The following is an 18,992-nucleotide window of genomic DNA, read 5'->3' on the forward strand; positions in this document are numbered from 1 at the left end:
CTGGGAGCGGGGAAGGGGCTGGAGGGAGCAGTAACAAAAGCAGCAGAGCCAGGTGGTAGCAGTCATTTTTTATTTGACCTTGTCATTTTTTAAGAAACATCCCCACAGTTACAAAATAGGATACTTTTGTTTGCAGTGAAATGCTGACCAGACAGTAACAGTTGGCATATTGGTCACAATCATCTCTTTTTTTTTAAAAAAAAAAAAAAAAAAAAAAAGCACTTATATAAGTCCCTCCCTCTCCCCTTTAAACTAATGAATAGGGTTTTTTTTTATTAAAGCAGCTTGATACTGTTGCATCTTTGTGAGACTTAAGACAATAAATAAGAAACCATCTCCGGGCGACTACAAACACAGAAATATACATTCAGGAGTATTTATTGGCAAGGGCTGCAAGTCAAGTTTATTGCTGTGGAGGGTGTAACTCCATGACTGGTAACTCGGGCTGCAGCTGAGTGCCTGTAGCCACGGTACCTTCTGTGGGCCAGTGAGGGAACCCTGTGAGCGTTGCTAGAGTTTGTAACAAATCAATGCTGTGCTGAGAACTAGGAATCGCTTTGGAAGCTGGGAGCGGTGCCCATCCACGCGCATGGGCCCTCCTTGGAGGTGTTTGGCTTTTCAAGAAACAACTGTGGGTTCCAGAGCTGCTCTCCATACTTCAAGTGAAGGAAAGAAGTAGGGCAGTTGTCTTATCCTGTCTCTGCTCCTCTTTGATTAGAAGAAGCACTTGGTAAGTCACACGCATCAAGTCACACTCGCGCACACACACACGCAGAGCACGCTTGGTAAGAAACAGGCACTTGGGAACAACAAAATCCTGACATTTCACTTGGGGAGCATCCGTGTTCCACGTTCCTGTTAGCTTATTAAAGGCTGTTCTGAGCACGGGGTCCCTGCTCACCTGTCTCTCTCTCTCTCTCTCTCCTTCCTGCACTTAACTCCTATTAACAACCTCTTTTAAACGAGTATACTCGGGCTGTGGGGGCGGGGAGGGGCTGAGAACTGACCTGTGGCTCTTGAACTGAACTTTTTTTGGCTCTTGAAGATGCAAGAGCTTTCCAAGACCCGCTTGGTTCATTTTGCTCACTGAGGGGAGGGTGGCTGGATCTACGCACATTCCAACTGCCACAGGAAAGGGGTGCCTGGGCACAGCCAGGCGCGGAGCTGGAGGTTAAAAGTGGCTGCTGTGGTGCAGTTGTGGTTACATCTCCCATGTAAGACCCCTAAAGAGACTGGGAGCTGGTGGCCCACCCAGCAGCACATGCCAGTGAGTGATTTCCTGCAGTTACTCTCCTTTTTCTATCTCTCTCCCTTGGCCAAAAAAATTCCTGTGCGCTTACGCAGCAGCGTTAGAAGATGAGCAACTTGCTTTTGTCCTCGTGGGTAGTTGATATTTATGCAACTAAATCCTGCTCCAGAGCCTTTCCCTTTGAGGAGCAGCCAAAGGAAGCTTTGGCTGTAGGGACAGAAGTAGAACAGAGTTCCTGAGCTTCACCCAGGGCCTGTCCTTATCTCACCAAACAGGACTTTTTGCTTTATAACAATGTCCTTCTTCACTGAGGGGAGGACACACCGGAGCTGGATGCCCAGTGCCGCTATCGGAGCTGCAGGGCCACAGCACAGGGATCCTGGTACATCCCACTTTTACTGCCTTGGGAGGGTTGGGATGGGGTTTGCAGCATTGTATGTCACCAAAAAAAGTCACGGGCAGGTCCCTGTGCTGCTTGGGTAAGTAGAAGGAACCAAAAAGCACAAGGCCAATAGTTCCAAGTTTCTGGCTTGAAAACCAGGTTGAGATACCAGAAGAGTTTCTGGGGAAGATGGAGCTGTTTGTAAAAGGAACAGAAAATCACTTCTGTACAGCACACAAAGCCTACAAACGCCAGCACCGGGCTCTGTGGACCTCACTGATGGTTCTACCTGCTCCAGGCACCTGCTGCCTCCACGCTGGAGTTCTCCATCTCCAACTACTGCTCCTGAACTCTAGGTGCTTCTCTGTCATCTCCTCTTCTACCTGCCTTTCCTTCCCTCTACAAAAGCTTTGCAATTACTACTATTAATTTTCTCCCCTCTGCACTCAACTTCTCTCTGCACAATCTGCTCTTCCAACAACCTCTCTGGTGACCAACCACCGCCTCACTTTAATCTTCAAGCTACAGCACACTTGTTTTCTCCTGCCCACAGCCTTCTGCAACCTTTCCACAGCATCTGGCCTTCATATCAACTGGGTTTTTCAAAGGCAACTTAACACCACAAAGAGCACTCCTGCCTCCTCCTTCAGTCACCCCTAAGGGACCCGGGCAGCCGCCGGGAGCCAAGGAAACACAGAGACAGCTGGAATGAAATCTTCCTTTTAAAATTACCTAACACAGTGTGGCAGCAGGGCTGGGGAGACTCAGGAGGTGACGGGATTAGCAATGGAAGTGTCTGAGAAGATCCCTCTCTCTCTGCCTGGAAAAGCCTCCCCTTCCTGGGCACGGGAAAGATGCTTCCAGGCCCACCAGCGTGAGAGGCAAGAGTCTAACCCGAGGCACCCTCCCCCTGCAGCACTTGCCCACCTTTTTTCTCACTGCCTAAGGCTTCCTTTCATCCCTCTCACGTTCCCAAAGCACGGAGCAGGTTCTGGGAACACCCCAAGCCCTCTCCCTGCCCCGCTCCACCTGCAGCCATGGCCCAGAGCCAGCCCGGCCCACCCTCAGCGGGGAGGAGAGCACACGCACCACACGCACACAGACACCCAATACTTATATACACGGGACATTCCCAGGAAGAAGCACTTAATACATCCTTTAAATAACTCTGACAATAGTATTCTGTCTCCTATCTACATGTTTCAAACACGTTACCGATGCTATGAAAATATAGCAAACATACAAAAATATATACATTTAAAAAAAAAAAGAAGAAACCAAAACCAAACCATATAAATTACTTACAATATACATAACATGAAATGGTGATGAGGAAGTGAACGCAGACCCTGGGGAGGCTTCAGCTGCTGCTCAGCACCCCCTGGGCTGGGGGTAGGGGGTGCCTCCATGGTGCAGCCCCCCCACCCTGGCCGGGCACAGCAAGCACAGGCCAGCTGTAGCCCAACCCATGGCAAGTCCTGGAGGGGCTTGGGGTGGCTGGGACCCCGATAAAAGCTCCGTTAGGGCTTTACCTGCCTCCCCCAAAGCCTTTGTGCTTCTCGTGGGGAAGGTGCCAGGAGGTACCGGCATGGCTGGAGGGGACAGACTTGAACATAAGAAGTTCCATCTAAACATGAGGAGGAACTTCTTTACTTTGAGGGTGGCAGAGCCCTGGAAGAGGCTGCCCAGAGAGGTGGTGGAGTCTCCTTCTCTGGAGACGTTCAAAACCCACCTGGACACGTTCCTGTGCAACCTGCTCTGGCAGGGGGGCTTGGACTAAATGATCTCCAGAGGTCCTTTCCAATCCCGTGTGATTCTGTGCTGGGGGCTGCGTTCACTTCATCATCTCATTTCAGCTTATGATTTAAACAAACGAACAAAAAAAATACTGCTTTTGTGATATATTATCCCATTCTTGTTATGTCGCATGTGTCATTGTTAGCCGAGGAAAGCATTGTTTAAAGTGCTGGGCAGTACATACGAACAAGTAAACCAAAAATAAAAAATACATATACTTACGTCAATACATTCCTTGGATTAGAAAAGCCAAGCAGCCAGCAGCGCCCGTGCCCCCCGGGCCACCGTGCCGGGGAGGGGGACACGGGGGCTGGTGGGCAGGGGGCGGGTGGGGGACCGCAGCGAAGCCAGCACGTTGGCAACCCCACGCTCAGAGATGGCTGGAAGCAGCCCGAGGTCTCCGTGGCCCCCGGGGGCTGAGCTGCAGCTCATGACCCCCTCCGAGCCCGGCCGGGCAGCGGGGCTGGCAGCTCGCTGCAGCCTGCAATGTCATTTCTTTTAAATATTGGGTTTCTTTAAATACAAACAATAGTACCAATTTCTGGAGGATAAAAGTAGCCAATACTGGAAATTAACTGATCTGGGTGTAGATATCATTTATCTATATATATTTATGCTTAAAAAAAAAAAATAAAATGGTTAAATATCTTCTTGAAACCTGTAGCTTTCCTCCACAGTGTGTGTGGTCAACAAAATCCAAGACTCTTCAAACCTTCAAGGCCTGGGGCTCCCCTCTCCCCCTTTCCATCTGGCACAGCCAGCAGGGAAGGGAGGCGAGCCTTGTACCAGTCACCCTGTGCCAATCCCCAGTAAAGTGTCCATATGACAGTCGCCATATGCAGCTGTTTGCAGATGGGGCCATTTAAACAAAATAAATGACTTTTTTTTTTTTTAATACTGCCCTACCCTAAGAGGGATTTTTCCGCACGCTGCCTGTACCCCGCGCACCCAAGGGAAAGGCTCAGCCTTCTCCAGCCAGCCCTTAGTGCTGGAAGCCACCAGTAAGGACGTCGGCCCACCCGGTGGGGACGGTCAGGTCCCTGGAGGATGGTGGCAGTGGCCCCGTGCGCCCCGGCAGGCACAGCCGCCGCAGCGGGAGCTTTCGGAAGCTCCTGAGGCTCCGGGTCTGCACGGCAGGCACAGCCCACCCTTGGCAAACCCCTTCCCAGGCGTTCTCTGCCCTCCGAGGGCATCGCTCCCCACCCACACGCCGTTATTTGACAGTGGGGTGCACCCTGTTCTTGGCCCGGAGGGGCCGTTTCTTCTTCACCGCCGGAGCTCCAGCGGCGTAAGGTTTGTGTGGGGGCAGCACGGAAGCCGCTACGCTGATGCCTCTGCTGGCTCGAAGGAGCCGGCTGGGCACGGAGCCCCTGCTCCCCGGTGGGACGGCAGGAGAGCGGGGGGACAGCGGGGCGTCCCGCAGGGGCTGCGGGTCCGTGTCGGAGGAGATCTCGGGTGAGGGCCCCCGCTCCGTGCTGCCTGCGCAGTACCTGCTCAGGACATCCTCCGCCACCTGGGTGGACCTCCTCCTGGAGCGGCGGCTCTGAGAGCCCTCCAGCTGGTGCTCGATGCGGTAGACGTCCTCCGTCACTTGGTTGACCCGGTCAAATTGGGCGAGCAGCATCTCAAAGAGGGAAAGGAGGCGCTGGATGTCAGCGTCCACTTCCAGGCTGTCCCGGGTGCTCAGCACGAGGCTCAGCCCGTCCAGCTGGCTGGAGGAGGTGGAGGCCCTGGAGCTGTCAGAGGCAGCGCTGGGAGTGGGGCCGCGGAAGGATTTGGAGTCACTGGAGTCTCGGGACGGCAGTGGCTCCATCCCTTCGAACCTCACCTTGTGCCGGAACTGGAAGAGAAGAGGGAGACAGAGTTATTTCAGGAGGTGGTAATTGGGAACGCTGTGCTATGGCACTGTGTCCTGCTCCAGACAGCCCCAGGGCTGCTCCCAGCCATTCCTGGTGGGCATGGACCTGGGTACAGATCCCAGATAAGAAACACGTGGAACTATGGGACTGAGAACCCCATACAACACCCCATCACTAACCCAGCTCTTGGAGCTCTGGGAACAGTCACTGCTCCAGCCCTCACCTGCCAGAGGAACCTGACGGTGAACAGCAGCGGGAAGTAGCCAGAGGCAAAGGAAGGCTAAGGATGGTGGACGTTGGCAGAGAATCAGTGTCTGCTACCAGGCTCCTTCTCCAAGGAGGCTGCACTCACCTCCTTGGCTTTGCTGAAGCCCATCCACATTTTCAGCCTGCGCACGAAGAGCTCCACCATCTCGTAGTCCTGGGGCTCGAAGGCCGGGCGGTACAGCTCGAAGTGCATTTCCCGGTAGCTGTAGACAAGCACCACGGTGAACAGCCGCAGCACGATCCACGCCTCCAGGATGATGTAGCTGGTGCAGAACAGGTAGTAGAGGCCCGAGGACTCGGGCGGGCGGAGGTTCACGCTGCCCCGCAGCATGGCAAAGAGCAGCAGGAGGCTGCTGCCCACGCTGCGGAAGGACTCCGAGGAGGAGGAGAAGAGCTGCAACGGGGACATTGGAGGTGTAATGAGAAGGGATCAGTGGCAAAATGTTCCCCTGACTCCCCATTTCTCACTACCCCACCTTGAAAAGCACGAGCCCTGAGGAGTGCCCCATAAATCAGCCACGACAGGGAGAGGCCACAGACACAGCCCCTGGCCAAAGCCACCTGGCCTGTGACAGGCAAGAGCCCGCTGCACAGGCTGGGGCACTGGAGCACCCAGAGGACCTGCTGGGCATCGCCCAGTATCATGGCACGGGATGAGGGGCAACACGACCCTGGGCAGCCCTTGCTGACAACCAGCTGCTCTTCAAGGCGAGGAGGGGACAGCAGATAGTTACCAGGAAGCCGAGCTGAGCGTAGGCCAGGATGAGGACGGCGAACGCCAGCCCCGCAGCAGTCAGCTCCTTCGCAGACTTCTGAAAGGTCTTCCCAAACACAGACCACTGCCTGACAAACCGCAGCTGCTGGGCAGCCTAGGACCAAGAGAGAGGGCGGTGTTACAACACGGGCCCATAGCAAGATCCCTGCAGCCTTGGGAGGGTCTTTCAAACTTGTCTACAAATCTGAGAAATGCAAACTTTGGCAGAGCAGAGGACATCCTAGTCAACGGGCTCCTTACAGAAAAAAAATAAATCATCCCATCAGCCACACTAAGCTGAATTCCTCAAGGGAATTCAAGTTTTAGAGACAAAGTGCTGCAGCAGAGGTGCGTGTGGCATCACTGCCCACCCCTGCTGTCCTGCAGCAGAGTCTGGATGTGGCAGTAGCCCCATTGCATTTGATCAGTGCCTGGCACAGCAGGACCACAGTCTTGTATTTGTTTTTACTTCAGGGCCCTTTGCTGCCCCTCCCGTGGGACTGTGCACGGGTGACAAGCTGGCACAGGAGGACCAAAGCACACATCTCTGCCCACAAGCTGCTCCCACCCAACCCTCTCCATACCTGCACAGTCAGGAGGAAGAGGAGGGATGCAGCCAAGGTGCTGAAGACGGTGTTGAGAAAGGCCACCTGGTAGAAGTTGGTGAAACCCTTGCGGTTGTTGAGGTACTTGAGCCACTGCTGGTCAGCAAGGGTGGCTTGGCTGAGGTGCACCACCACGGTGCAGGTGGTGAGGAGGATGAAGACCCACTGGCCATAGTTGCCCCACAGGGTGAAGTAGGCCCTGCCTTCCTTCTTGATGGACAGTGACTCAGACACCACAAAGTAGACCACAAACATCATGAGGAAGACCTGGGGGAGGAATGGAGAGGTTACCAGGGAACGGGAGGGCAACGCTTGACTGCTGTGCTGCACCAGGGGACCCTGCAGCACCCCAGGACAGCAAATGCCCCACATACCAGGCCCAGTTCTGCCAGGCTACAGCTGGAGCACAGCCCCAAGTCCCTTCATGCCTTCCTCTCTCCCTCAGTGCCCCTCTCTCTCCTGCCCTAAGCAGTGACACTTCCCAAACCACGTCCAATGCACTTGTGGCAGGATGGCAGTGCCCAGGGGAAGAGGGCCCAGGGTCTCCTGGGACATGGCTCAGCTGGCTGACGTCCCCTCCAAGGGCAGAAGAACAAAGACCTCAAGCTCCCACAGTGACGGGCATGAGTTCAAGGAAGCAAGAAGACTGAGACAAGACCAACAAAGGCTGCCAGACAGGAGGAATCTCCTTCCCGTCAGTGGTGCCAGGGATGTTTTCTGTGTGCTACTCAGGCCTGGAAGCAGCGTGGTGACAGGCATGGGGACAAGTAGCCTCAGGCAGTGGAGCTTTAGTCTACAGTGACCAACGCTGCCATTCCAGGAGCCCAAGCAATGGGTCCCCAGAGCTGTCTGTGCAGTGACCAAGAGGGAAGAGGAAGGCAGAGGGGAAGCAGCACCACTGACCATCATGAGAAGCTGCAGTGTGACACCCCCGCTGAGCCGCAGCAGTGGGAAGGGGCTGATGGTGACCGTGGCGATGGCCTGGCCGGCCCCCAGGAACTCCAGCTGGAGGGTGATGGCAGCATGAAGGTCCACGCTGGGGTTATACTGCATCAGCTCCACAAAGACTGCCCGGCTCCTGTGGAAGGGAAAAGAGCAGCTCAGGACACTTGGACAACACCAGCCTTTGGTGCCACCGTTTTGTAGGATCATAGACCCTCTCCCTGCTGTGACAACCCAGCAGCACCCCTTAAAAACCTGGGTGACAGGAGAACATTTCCTTCGCCCCTGCCACACTTACATGTTGTCGATCCAAGTGTGCTGCTGAAGGAAATTCAGCTGAGCCCTGCTTTCCTCTAGCGAAGCCCCCAGCTCCTGGACGTAACCGCTGCTATCGTAGAAAGAGATGTAGCCCCAGTACCAGACCCTGCAGAGGAAGAGGAGCCATGGGGTGAGAGATGCAGGACAGTGGTATCCTCTCCTACGTGGCAGGCCAGGAGCAGGTATGGAAGTGCAGACCCTGACTCCTTGTGTTGCACACCCAAGGGCGACAGCTGCCTCATTAATTATTTCACAACACAAATTACAGAAGTCCATTGATCCATCTCAGTGTTCCCAACCCAAGAACAGCCCCAACCCTTGTGGTGCCCCAGACTTCAATGAAGACACATCCAGGAATAACCCAGGGCAGAAATCAACAGCGATGTCATGTCCAGCATACTGGTAAAGGCCAATCTCCCATAACCCACTTTATCAGAAAGCTAGTGCTGTTCTGTGGGTGGCTGGGTTACCTTCTTCTGCAGCTTTTCTCTGCCCTTGAAGCTGGAAAGCTGAACCCTCTGCCCCATGGCCCCTGAAAACAGCACTGCGCTGCCATCCAGACAGCTCAAGGTGACACACACATCTCCAGGGAAGCTGAGTGAGAGGCAGCCACGCACCTCCCACCATTCACACTGCCAGTGCAGACAGGTTCAGAGAAGGCTTTCAGCATTTCTGTGTTTATTTGCACTTTGCCAGGCTCAGGGGCTGCAGTTGGCCTCACTGAGGCGAGGGCTGGGAACCACCCTGGGCACCGAATCAAGTGTAAAGATGCAACACCTTTGGCAGATGGAGCAGGGGGTGTAGGTGCAGGTTGGGCAGCAACTTACCCCGTCAGGTCGGGTGGTGAGTAGGACCACGCAGCCGTCATGTTCATGGCCACCCTTTCCCAGCCAGCTGCGTAGTCCGCGGTGGAAAAGCTGTGCGAGTCGGTGCAGTCCCTCCTGACAGCTGTGCCCATGCCGTGGAGGACATCCTGGGCACTGCGCTGGCACTCGGCTGCAATGAGACCACCACTGTCATCCCATGCAGCCAAACAGCACTGGGGCACACAGCTGAGCTTTCACACTTAGCATCTCCCTTCTTCCCAAGCCACCTCCACTGTCACACCTCCAGAAATAAAGTCAACCCCCCTCTTTAGTGTAAATCCCCATAATCGACTGCCCCAGTTCATCTCTGCAGGAGCAGAATCTGATGCTGCAAATTAAAACCTGCCTCCGTAACCTCTGCCTTGCTTCATTTAGCCCTCACTGCATCCAGACCTGGCCATTTCATCCCACCAGGAACATCACCACCCACCCCATGAGAGCAGAGCCATGGTCCCTTGCCCACCTACCTTCCTGCAGCCTGAGCTGGCGCAGCCGGGCCGTCCCCAACGTGGTGCTGTAGCTCTCCTGACCTGAGCGGTTGTTGTAGAGGTAAGGGAGGAAAACCTGTGACATCCAGACCCAGAACTGATCCGACCTGCAAAGGGGAAAAGGTGTGAGAGGCAATTCTGGGGGCAGCTCTGCTAGGACAGTCTCTGCATGTCTCAGCCATGACCACCTGTGTGTCACCTGGAGGATGGAACTGAGTTTTGGAGAGCTAACCTGGGCTGCTCTCCTCCCAGGTGCCTGGCTGCAGGCAGAGGCAGCATTTCCATCCATTCCAAGAGTTGGCTGGGGTCAGGAAAATGTTTTTTTTTTGGACATGCAAGACCTAAAGGTGATCGAATCCACTTGGCACCCGGATGAGGATCAGACCAGCGGGTCTGTGGCAGTGTGGTGGAAAAAAGATGATACTCAGTACCAGATTCTGCTCAGCCCCACTTTCACCCCAGGAACTCCACTGAGTTCAGTGGAGTAATTCCTGATTTATATTGTGGTGTGGTGAACCAAAGTTTCTGTGACTGCGTGGCAGGGACAAGCCACACCTATTTGCACAGAAGAATAAAGGGGTCTGTAGTGAGATGGGTACAAAGATGCTGTTAATCCCAGGCAGCTGTTCTGGTGTCAGGCTGGACTGCTGGAGTTTGCAGCGGTGTGGAAACTCAGCTGGGAAAATTTAATCTAGTTAAACCATACGTGCAGAGCAAGGAAGGGAAAGATCCTGTATTTATACTAGATGTTATTTTTGGTTCTCGTGACCCTGTTTATGACTAAACCTTACAGTTGTAAATTTTGGAAACAGAGCAAACTTGTGTTCTTTTAACCAGAAAGATAAACATCTATAATTCACACAGTCCCTTCCCACTGAGGAAATAATTAAAATGTAAAGAAATTAAAGCTCTCAACCCCTACGGATCCCCCTGTTCTCCAAGGGAGAAGCAGAACCACAGGGACAAAAAGGGACCTGCTCACTGCCATGCTGTGCTCGTGTGCGAGTGCCCAGGTCCACAAAGGCACCAGTGGTCTCCAGAGAGTTGAGAACCTCTGTAGGGCACAACTCCAAGAGCCAGCCCCAGCCTGCTCCCCGACTCCTCGCAGCAGCCCTGCACAGCTTCTCTGATATAAAGCAACATCTTCCTCCTCCCCATCCCCAGGGCCTTCGCCGTTACCTCTTGATGCGGAGGAACTCGTTGCTGCCCAGCTGCTGCTTGATGGAGCTCTGCAAAAGGAAGGCCCTGCTGTTGCGGGAGGCATCTCCGTAGTTGGTGAGCAGGATCACCAGCAAGAACATCATGTAGATGAGGAAGTTCTGGTGAGCAGAGAGTAGAAAGGGTTTGCATCCAAGCACAGGGGGGTTGGTTCCTAACCCTGCAGCAAATCAGTGCCTTCCACTGGCTGCTGCCTGCCATGCAGCAGGATTGGGACCCAGGGCATGTTGCTCTTTCTTTTTCCATATGGGAAGAAGCTCAAAATGAAACCCAGACCACAGGCTTGTAACAATATTCTTTGTTCATAGCGGCCAGCCCGGCACCACATGTTTCAGCTGATACGCCTTGCACAACCTCCCTCTAGGAGCTCCCACAGGCTGGCAGCTCAGCTTATACAACAGCTATGGGGGTTCCCACCCTTTAAAGGGAAATCACTGTTAAAAATAACTCGACTCCGTTAAAGCAGCTGTGTATTCCCAGCACAAGTGTGGAGGATCAGTACTGAATGAGCTACAAAGAGACTGAAACTTCTCCTCCCAGATAGGGAGTTATGTGTTTCACAAGACTTAACTAATGAATATTCTTCTGCAAGTTGTTGTCTACTCCACACTGCAAACCTTGCCCTGACCTCAAACACCTGAGTTACAGAGTCAAACACACCAGCTTCTCCAGATTAACCCCCTTACGGTTCTGCTTTCCAGCCGCCTCAGATCTCAGAGCTTCATAGAGAAGATGAATGTCACTGCCAGTCTTTTACAGAAGGGGAAACTGAGGCAGAAACTGAAGACATGCACCTTCTAGCTCAGGAGATCACAGCTGGATTTGGAAGACCCACACAAGGACGTATCTCAGCTCCTGAAGCCAGCACTCTGCCTGTGCCCTAGGCACCAGGAGATCTCTTACCTTCAGCATCCTATGTAGTAGTTTGACCTTCCTGGCCTCCTCCTTGGCCTGGAACAGGGCAAACCCCTGTGGGGGTCGGACTTTGCTGATCTTCTCAGAAACATGCTCAACAAAGGGATGCTCCACCAAGGTATCGTCTTCCTCGGGGTGCAAGCGCTTGGCAACCAGTGAGAAATAGAGGGCTTCCAGCAGAACCTGGGGAGACAGGCAGTGTCACGAGCCTGCAGAGAGAGCTGTGCCACCAGAACCGCCATGGGCAGCACCTCCTGTGGGCCTTTCAGCCCAGGCAGTGAGCACAGTGCAGCCACAGCACTCCCTTGGAGCAGCTAGATGACCTCTAAACCAAACTGCCACCAGCCCTGCCTCTCCTACTGCTGCTGGTGTGCACACCCTTTCCCCCCCTGCAGGGATACAGAGGTGGGAGACAGTATTCAATCCATGTAGTGTCCAGCTTGACTTGATTAGTATCTGAATAAGATGCTAATTACAGCTAATACATACTCATATACAGGTATGTGCTCATGTACTCATGTTACCCTTACCTTCAGGGGCTCCCAGACCAAGAAGGATGCCAGAAAGCTGAATATCCCTGAGATGAGCCACATGAGGGCAACGCTGGAGGAAAAACCCACCCCGATCCACACGGAGACTCCGGTGGAGGTGGCAAAGAGGAGCAGACTGATACCATGAGCTAGGTAGGAGCACCAGGGTGGCAGCAAGCGCTTCCTGAACGTTTGGTCTGCAACTGAAAGGAGGAGGGAAAACAAGCATAAACGTTATGGCAAAAGGGTGCCAATGGGCACAGGAAAGGCTGAGCACACCACTCATCCCAGTAGAGAGCTCACTACTGGTCCTGGGTGAGTTTGGAGGGACTGTCTCAGACATCTCCCACTAAGTAACATGGACAGCACACTGAAACACAGCCAGCCTCAGAAGAGCAGCCTCCCATCTGCAGACAAGAGGGTGGGCAGGAGATGGGATCCCAATTTGGGTAGTGGGATGGGTTCCCTACTTTCTCTTGGAGCCCCAGGACATTGGGCATGTCCAGCCTGGCTGGAGGTGCCGCTGTCAAACTCATGAAAAGCCACACAGATTTGTTGCCCCAGCTGCCTTCAGACTGCCAAGCCACCCTGCCCCGGGGCTCACTCAGCACAGCTTCTTTCACCCACCCCTGCAAATCCATGCCTGCATGAAGATACTACAACCATTCATCAACCAAGATGAAATGATGGATTTTAACGGACCCAAGAGGATTGCTGCTATGTCCAATTTTCCATGCTGCAGCCTGCCCCAGGGAAGCTGTGCCTTGAGAAGCCAAGAGCTCATGCTAAGAGACCTGATGCTGAGCTTCTCCACAGGGCACCCAGGCACTTATCACCCCCCAAGATCTTGCAGGGCCTGACAGCTTGCTCCCTGCCTTGTGCAAGCCCAGCTGGCCGGCTGTCATGTTGCACGACCCAGTAGGAAGCATCTCTTGTCTTCTTTGCTTTGTTTGTTGGTTTGAACTTCCCTTGGCATTTGACTCCCGTTCCCCTCTGGTTATGTACAGAGACTCACTCTCTCGTGATGGATGGATGAAGGGACTGATGGCTGTAGAAGGGTGCAGAGAGCACAGGAAATGGGGAAGCAGTGAGCAGAGCTTCCCTGGGGTGTACAGTAAGGACTGTCACAGCACAAGTGGTGGCCCAGGGCTTACTGACATTCAGGCTCTGAGGGAAGCTGGCAAGAAATGGCAAATATATCCTAAGCAGAGGAGCAGTCTTTCCTAAGGCTCCTTTTCTATTTACCCTGTGCCTCCCAAGAGCTGCTGTGTGCAACAGCCCTTCTTCCTGCGCATCCCCACCCTCCCTGCCCTGATGCTGGCACAGCCATGGTACCTGTCCACGTCGACTTGGCTGATCTGCTCACTTCCCTGGGGGGACCTGCCATGCTCTGGCCTTTGTCGTTCAGCTTCTGCATCATGACAGTCTCCACCTTCTCCCCGAACACGCTGGACCTGCCGAGGCAAAGGGGTGATATTGGTGAGCCATGACACTGTTGGTAAACAGGGTGGCACCAAGGTGGACTAACTCCAGTGCTAACACCAGTGCAGCAGCCCCACAGCAGTTAGAAGCATTTCCTTCTAGAGCAGTGGGCCCAGGCTCCTGAGGCACACAGACGCTCTGCCCTGTGTCTCATGAAGGAGGGCTGAAAGTCTTTCCCCCTCCTCAATCTGCCGCTTTGCGCTGGCTACCCAGAGGTGAGCCACCAGCCCAGCTGGGCAGTGGTCAATGTCCCAAAGCAGGGTGCTCTGGGCACCATAACACAACAGAGGTTCAACCCCGCTTCTCCCTCCCAGCAGTGCCATGAAGCAAAACCATGTCCCAGCACTTCAGCAGCAGTCACAAAGCTCTGGAGACACACCTTCAGCTGGAGCTTTAAGGGGATATTCCAGGTGGCTCCTGGAAGGGTGGTAGCGCCCTCCGTGAGCTCTAGCTGTGGGGGCTGCAGGAATCACAGCCAGCAAGAACACAGTGACTCGTGACAATGCTGTTACGGGCATTTGCAATGTCTCAAACCACAGCTCAGCTCACTGGCTGGGCACAGCAGCTCTGCCTGGTGCAACACCGGCTGCTGCAGAGCTGGGTGGGAGGGCAAGGGACAGGAGTCACTGGCTCAGTGGGGGAATCTGCTCCCCAAATACTTACAGGCCTGAGATCAGATCCGTTTCAGCTCTCATGTATGGCCCTAGGTCCTGGGAATGGGAGATACCGCTAGCTCCGTCTGCCAGGATCTGCCGGATGAGATCCTCATCTGGAGAAAGAGAGTGCAAACAGCGTTGGCAGGAGCACAGCACCCAGCATCGCACCAGGGGACGGTTCTGCACTGCTTGAGCTCAGCCACATTTATGGAACTGGGGAGGAGGAGGGCCAGGGTGAGGTCCTTCTCCATGGGACAGCCCTCCCCTCCTCCCTGTCTTCTAGCTCCAGTCTATCCCCAGCTTGGCTGCAGAGCCTGGCATGGAACTGCTGGTACAGGAGGCCAAGTTGTTCTTCTCCAGCCATTTACAGAGGTTCAGAGGCACACTGTGGCTTTGCAACAAGTGATGAAGTGCTGGGTGCTTGCAATGGGAACAGACTTCTCCTTGCTCGCAGTCTGCTGACCACTCACTTCAGACTGATCCCCATCAGGCTTTCTGCTTTCCCAGACTGAAATCCCCATGAAGAAAATACGACCCCCCCTCCTCTGTCCCTCAAATTGAAGTCAGTGATGATGGCAGCAGACTCTGCTATTCTGCCTTCTCCAAAGCTGAGCTAGGGCTCCTAGGGACCAGACTGCTCCTCTTGCACTTCCCTGGGGCATTCAAAGCCTGGCACAGAGCGATGCTACTCACACACACACCTGAGGCAGAGAAATATCGAGGCTGTCCCTGGTGAACGCCCAGTGACAAGCTGTCCTCCTCAGTTGCCAGTGGGGCCTCGAGTCCAAGGTGGCGGCTGGCCCGGCCTCTCTTCAGCTTCTGGATGGTGTTGCCCATGATGGAGGGGTCACTGAGGAGGTCTGGCCAGCTGAGCAGAGCCTCACTAGATGGCCACCGCACGAGGCTGCAGGAAAACAGAGGAATGGGTGCAATCAGGTATGCATGGGGAATGGGAAGCATGAGAAAAGCAACTGTGCTACTGCATAGGACTGTTTAGAAGGGAAACAGCTGTGGGAGCACAACCCCAGTCTACAAAAGCAGAAAACTACACTAAATCACTACTTGCTCCATCCCCAGAAACGTACTTACCTTTTGGAGTCTTCCAAGAACAGATCTGTTTTGGTTTGCTCAGAGAAGGCCTGTGGAGGAAGCAAAGGCATTTCAGGCACACAACACTGGTTTGTGCCTGGTTTAAACAGCAGGTCGTTAACATCAAGGGTCACTGGAAACCTGGAGCCTGAGCTGCTATTAGCCATGGGTCCACCTCCAGGAGCCTGCTCTCCTCCAGACCTAATGCCCAAGCACGTATGGGAAGATCCATGCTCATGGACACAGAGCAGTAGCTGGAAAGAGCTTGTGCTCAGAACCTGGGACTGGCCTGGGCAGAGTTGTGGGTGAGAGATGAAGGGCTGTGACTCCCCTCTATCACTGGTATTTGCCAGAGGCACTTGAGTGCATCAGTTCTTGCACTGACAGCTGTGGATGGACACTGTGCCCGTGCACAGGAGCACACAGATGCATGCAGCCCACCCAGTTTTTGGGTGTGAAGCAGCTTACCTCTGCCCGGAGCCCAGGAAAAGTAGGGAAGGAACTGTCAAGAATTGAGGAGTCCAGGTAGTTGTCAATCTCCAAGGACTGCTGGTCTGAGTGGGTCAGGGTGTGGTTGATGGAGACCTGCAGGAGACCCGAAGGCTTGAGCAGAAAAAGGAGGGACGGAGGTGACAATGTCACAGTGGCTCTGAGCCCTGTCCTGCTCTACTGGGGAGCTCCACGCTTCTCCACTGCCTCCCAGGCACCTCAGACACTTGTACCCACATGTGCCACAGCCCACTGCCATCCAGGCTGTCCCAGGTACAAGTTCCCAGGAAGCCACATGAGCCCACAGCCTCCTGCAAAGCAGGGAGTACTTACAGGAACAAGAAATATCAGACACATTTGCTGCTCATCAGTCACTGAGCAGCTGGCTGCAGTACTTAATGGGGCTGCTAATTGTGTCTAACTAGTCATTAAATCCCCAGCTAATCCTTTCACAGCTGCCTAACCACAGCTCTGCTCAGACAGCTGAATTTCTACCCAGGGTAGGCATTTCATTAGCAACGCTCCACTGAGCAGCTCTCCTGCCAATGCAGCAAAGGGTCATACCTTTAAACGGTGCTTGGGTACCTATCTCATGCTGAAATCACAAGGGAGCAAGTGCTTAAACAGACTTTAAAACCTGGCCTTTTGGTCTCTCTCTGGCCAGTGTCAGAATTCAGGCAGCAATCTGTCCTGAAAGAGGTCAGGGGCTGCTCCCAGCTCAAGAAGGAGGCAGAGACTTGCTAAGGGCAAGGGTCTGGCCATAGTGCAGGACAGCACAGAGGCACAACTGGGAACATGCAGAGACCAGCTGAAGAAGTGATGTACCACATAGGGCAGAATCTAGCCTCAGGTGAGGAAACCTGGTGGCATCACACCCATCTGGGCAGGCTGCAACTACTTCTCCTCATTACCTTGCCACGAGCCATCCGGAAGAGAAATAAAATGACCAGGTAGAGAGGGTAGACCACCATGCTGGAGACCAAACCAACAGCCACTGTGTCCACATTAACAGGGATCAGGTTGGAAACGGCCCCATTGCTGGAGAGAATCGAAAGAGAACAGAGACCAGCGTTAGCAGAAGCACTCAGGGTTGCCAGCTAAGCAAGGAGGGAGGCAGAACTGCACACCCAAGCTTTTCAGATGTGCAGAGAACAACATGGGCATGGGCTGGGCTAATGGATGACACAGCAAAATCAGGTAAGGGGGAAAGATGATCAGATTGTCCTTGGTCATCCCTGTCATGGTCCCAGGTTCTTTGGAGCAGGAAGGGCAGACTCAGGGCCATGAGAAAAGCACCTATTCCCAGCAGACATAAGGTCTGTCCTGCCCTGTGTCATGGAAAGCACAGGAGGGACCTTGAGGAGGTAAGGGACTGGCCAGAGCACCAAGGCACACAACTCACCTGAGGTGTCCGTTCCCCACCACACCGTACCACACAGCATTGGCACAGAGGAAGAGGAAGATGAGGAGGGAGCAGCAGGTGGCTCTCTGGACACGGGTGAAGCGGCTGCGAGGCGGGCGGTCCCACATGGACAGCCAGACGTGCTTCTCAAAGAAACCTCGCTGCAACTCTGCTATGAAGATCCGGGAGAAGCTCCTCAGCTCTGTCTCACCTGAGAACAGAAGGAGAGAGGCTCTCAGGGCCAGCTGCATTGCAGAGAGAACCCTGCCATGATCCCTCCTTGCAGATATTCAAGGAAGGATCCACACTGCATCTATATGGTCCCTCCTGCACAGCGGGGTCCTTGCCATGCCTTGTTCTCTAGCATATGGACCCAGCACAGCACTTGGCTGCAGAAGGCATCAGTGCAGTGAGGAAGAGCAGGCTCTATGTCTCTCTGCAGTCTCCTGCTGTGGGACCTTCCTCAATGCAATGGGAACTGCCATGCTGCTCAGCCACCCCAGCCCCACACCCCAGCAGTTGAGCACTCACTGGCAGCATAAACCTCCTTCTCCACCATGCCATCATTCTCTTCACTCTCCACCGACAGCCAGTCATTCACCAGGAAGAAGTAGCTCTTGCTGCTCTGCAGGTCCCGAACTATGACGTGCTGCAGGTACCAAGATGGGCTGAGTCCTAAAAGTTAAGAGATTAAGATATGTGTTTCATGGCAGACATTCCTTTTGTGGACCTGCAAAACCAAGAGGGCAACGCAAGAGCCCCTCAGTGGGACAGCAGCAATTGCCCTGTGACACTGTCTTCATTGGTGGGAACTGCACAGTCCCCAAGAAAGGCTTGGCATAGCCGGGTCACCTCCTAGGCTGTGCAGACATTTACAGACACTGTCACAGCACATTACATCGTATCTGTATGGGATTACACCTGACCAGCCTGCAGAATTCCCTGGTGATGGAGACTCCACGTCTCCCCCCAGCCATCTTTCCCCAAGCCAGTGGATCACCATGATCTCCCATCAGGGTTAGCCCAGACTGTAGGCCCAGGTGACTCTCTCCTGGCCCAGGCACCAGGCAGAGCAGCCCCTGGGATGTGTGATGGCTGCCTTGAGCCCACACACCCGCTCATGTCTCACCTTTGTTGTCGTGCCAAATGCGGATGCGCCAGATGCTCCCCAGACTCCGCTCCGTTGCGATCTGAAACACGTCGAGGCTGTTGCGGTGGAAGGCATTTTCTCCATCCAGATGTCTGTGACCACTTTTATTGTCCACACCATACAGGGCGATCCCCACGTGGGCTGTGGTACCTGCCAGAGTTAACGGGGCTCAGTTAGGGAAGTCCACCCAAGGTGGAACTGTTCCCCAGCCCTGCCTTCCTGCCAGTGACCTGGTACCAGATGCGTTGGCCCTTCAGAGGGGCCACCTGGAGACTCTCCGAGGAAGGAATGTGCTCCACAGTCATCCCACACCCAGGGATAGTGTTACACACAGCCTGGAGGGCAGCTGCTCAAATTGGCCTGGTGCACGGACCTTGGCATGCCCATGGTTTTCCTCTTTGGAGGGGACTGAATCTGACATTCCTTGCCTTGCTAACACCCTAATGGGAGGAGATGTTTATTCTGGATGTTTTTTCCACCAAGTAGTTGAAAGATTTGTTTTCTTTGACTTCTCTCCGCTACCAGTTGCAGATG

At 54.1% G+C, this 18,992-nt stretch overlaps 1 protein-coding gene across 1 annotated transcript in view; it reads right to left on the minus strand.

Moving 5' to 3' along the window:
* Positions 1–56: 56 nt before the first annotated feature.
* Positions 57–18,992, minus strand: part of PKD1 (polycystic kidney disease 1 (autosomal dominant)) — a 98,614-nt gene continuing 79,678 nt past the window's right edge. Inside the window, exons 27-46 of the mRNA XM_014936391.1 lie at positions 18,438–18,608; positions 17,840–17,983; positions 17,309–17,519; positions 16,818–16,944; positions 15,886–16,002; positions 15,418–15,467; positions 15,030–15,232; positions 14,336–14,441; positions 13,526–13,644; positions 12,191–12,393; positions 11,649–11,843; positions 10,707–10,846; positions 9,507–9,634; positions 9,001–9,169; positions 8,154–8,279; positions 7,817–7,991; positions 6,893–7,180; positions 6,289–6,423; positions 5,640–5,948; positions 57–5,268 (exon numbers count right to left, since the gene is read on the minus strand). Of these exons, the coding sequence (XP_014791877.1) occupies positions 4,642–5,268; positions 5,640–5,948; positions 6,289–6,423; positions 6,893–7,180; positions 7,817–7,991; positions 8,154–8,279; positions 9,001–9,169; positions 9,507–9,634; positions 10,707–10,846; positions 11,649–11,843; positions 12,191–12,393; positions 13,526–13,644; positions 14,336–14,441; positions 15,030–15,232; positions 15,418–15,467; positions 15,886–16,002; positions 16,818–16,944; positions 17,309–17,519; positions 17,840–17,983; positions 18,438–18,608 (3,743 nt within the window). The 3' untranslated portion in view covers positions 57–4,641. The remainder of the gene's footprint in view (positions 5,269–5,639; positions 5,949–6,288; positions 6,424–6,892; positions 7,181–7,816; positions 7,992–8,153; positions 8,280–9,000; positions 9,170–9,506; positions 9,635–10,706; positions 10,847–11,648; positions 11,844–12,190; positions 12,394–13,525; positions 13,645–14,335; positions 14,442–15,029; positions 15,233–15,417; positions 15,468–15,885; positions 16,003–16,817; positions 16,945–17,308; positions 17,520–17,839; positions 17,984–18,437; positions 18,609–18,992) is intronic.

This window comes from Calidris pugnax, unplaced genomic scaffold (assembly GCF_001431845.1).
Source record: "Calidris pugnax isolate Ruff unplaced genomic scaffold, ASM143184v1 scaffold17, whole genome shotgun sequence".
Lineage (NCBI taxonomy): Eukaryota > Metazoa > Chordata > Aves > Charadriiformes > Scolopacidae > Calidris > Calidris pugnax.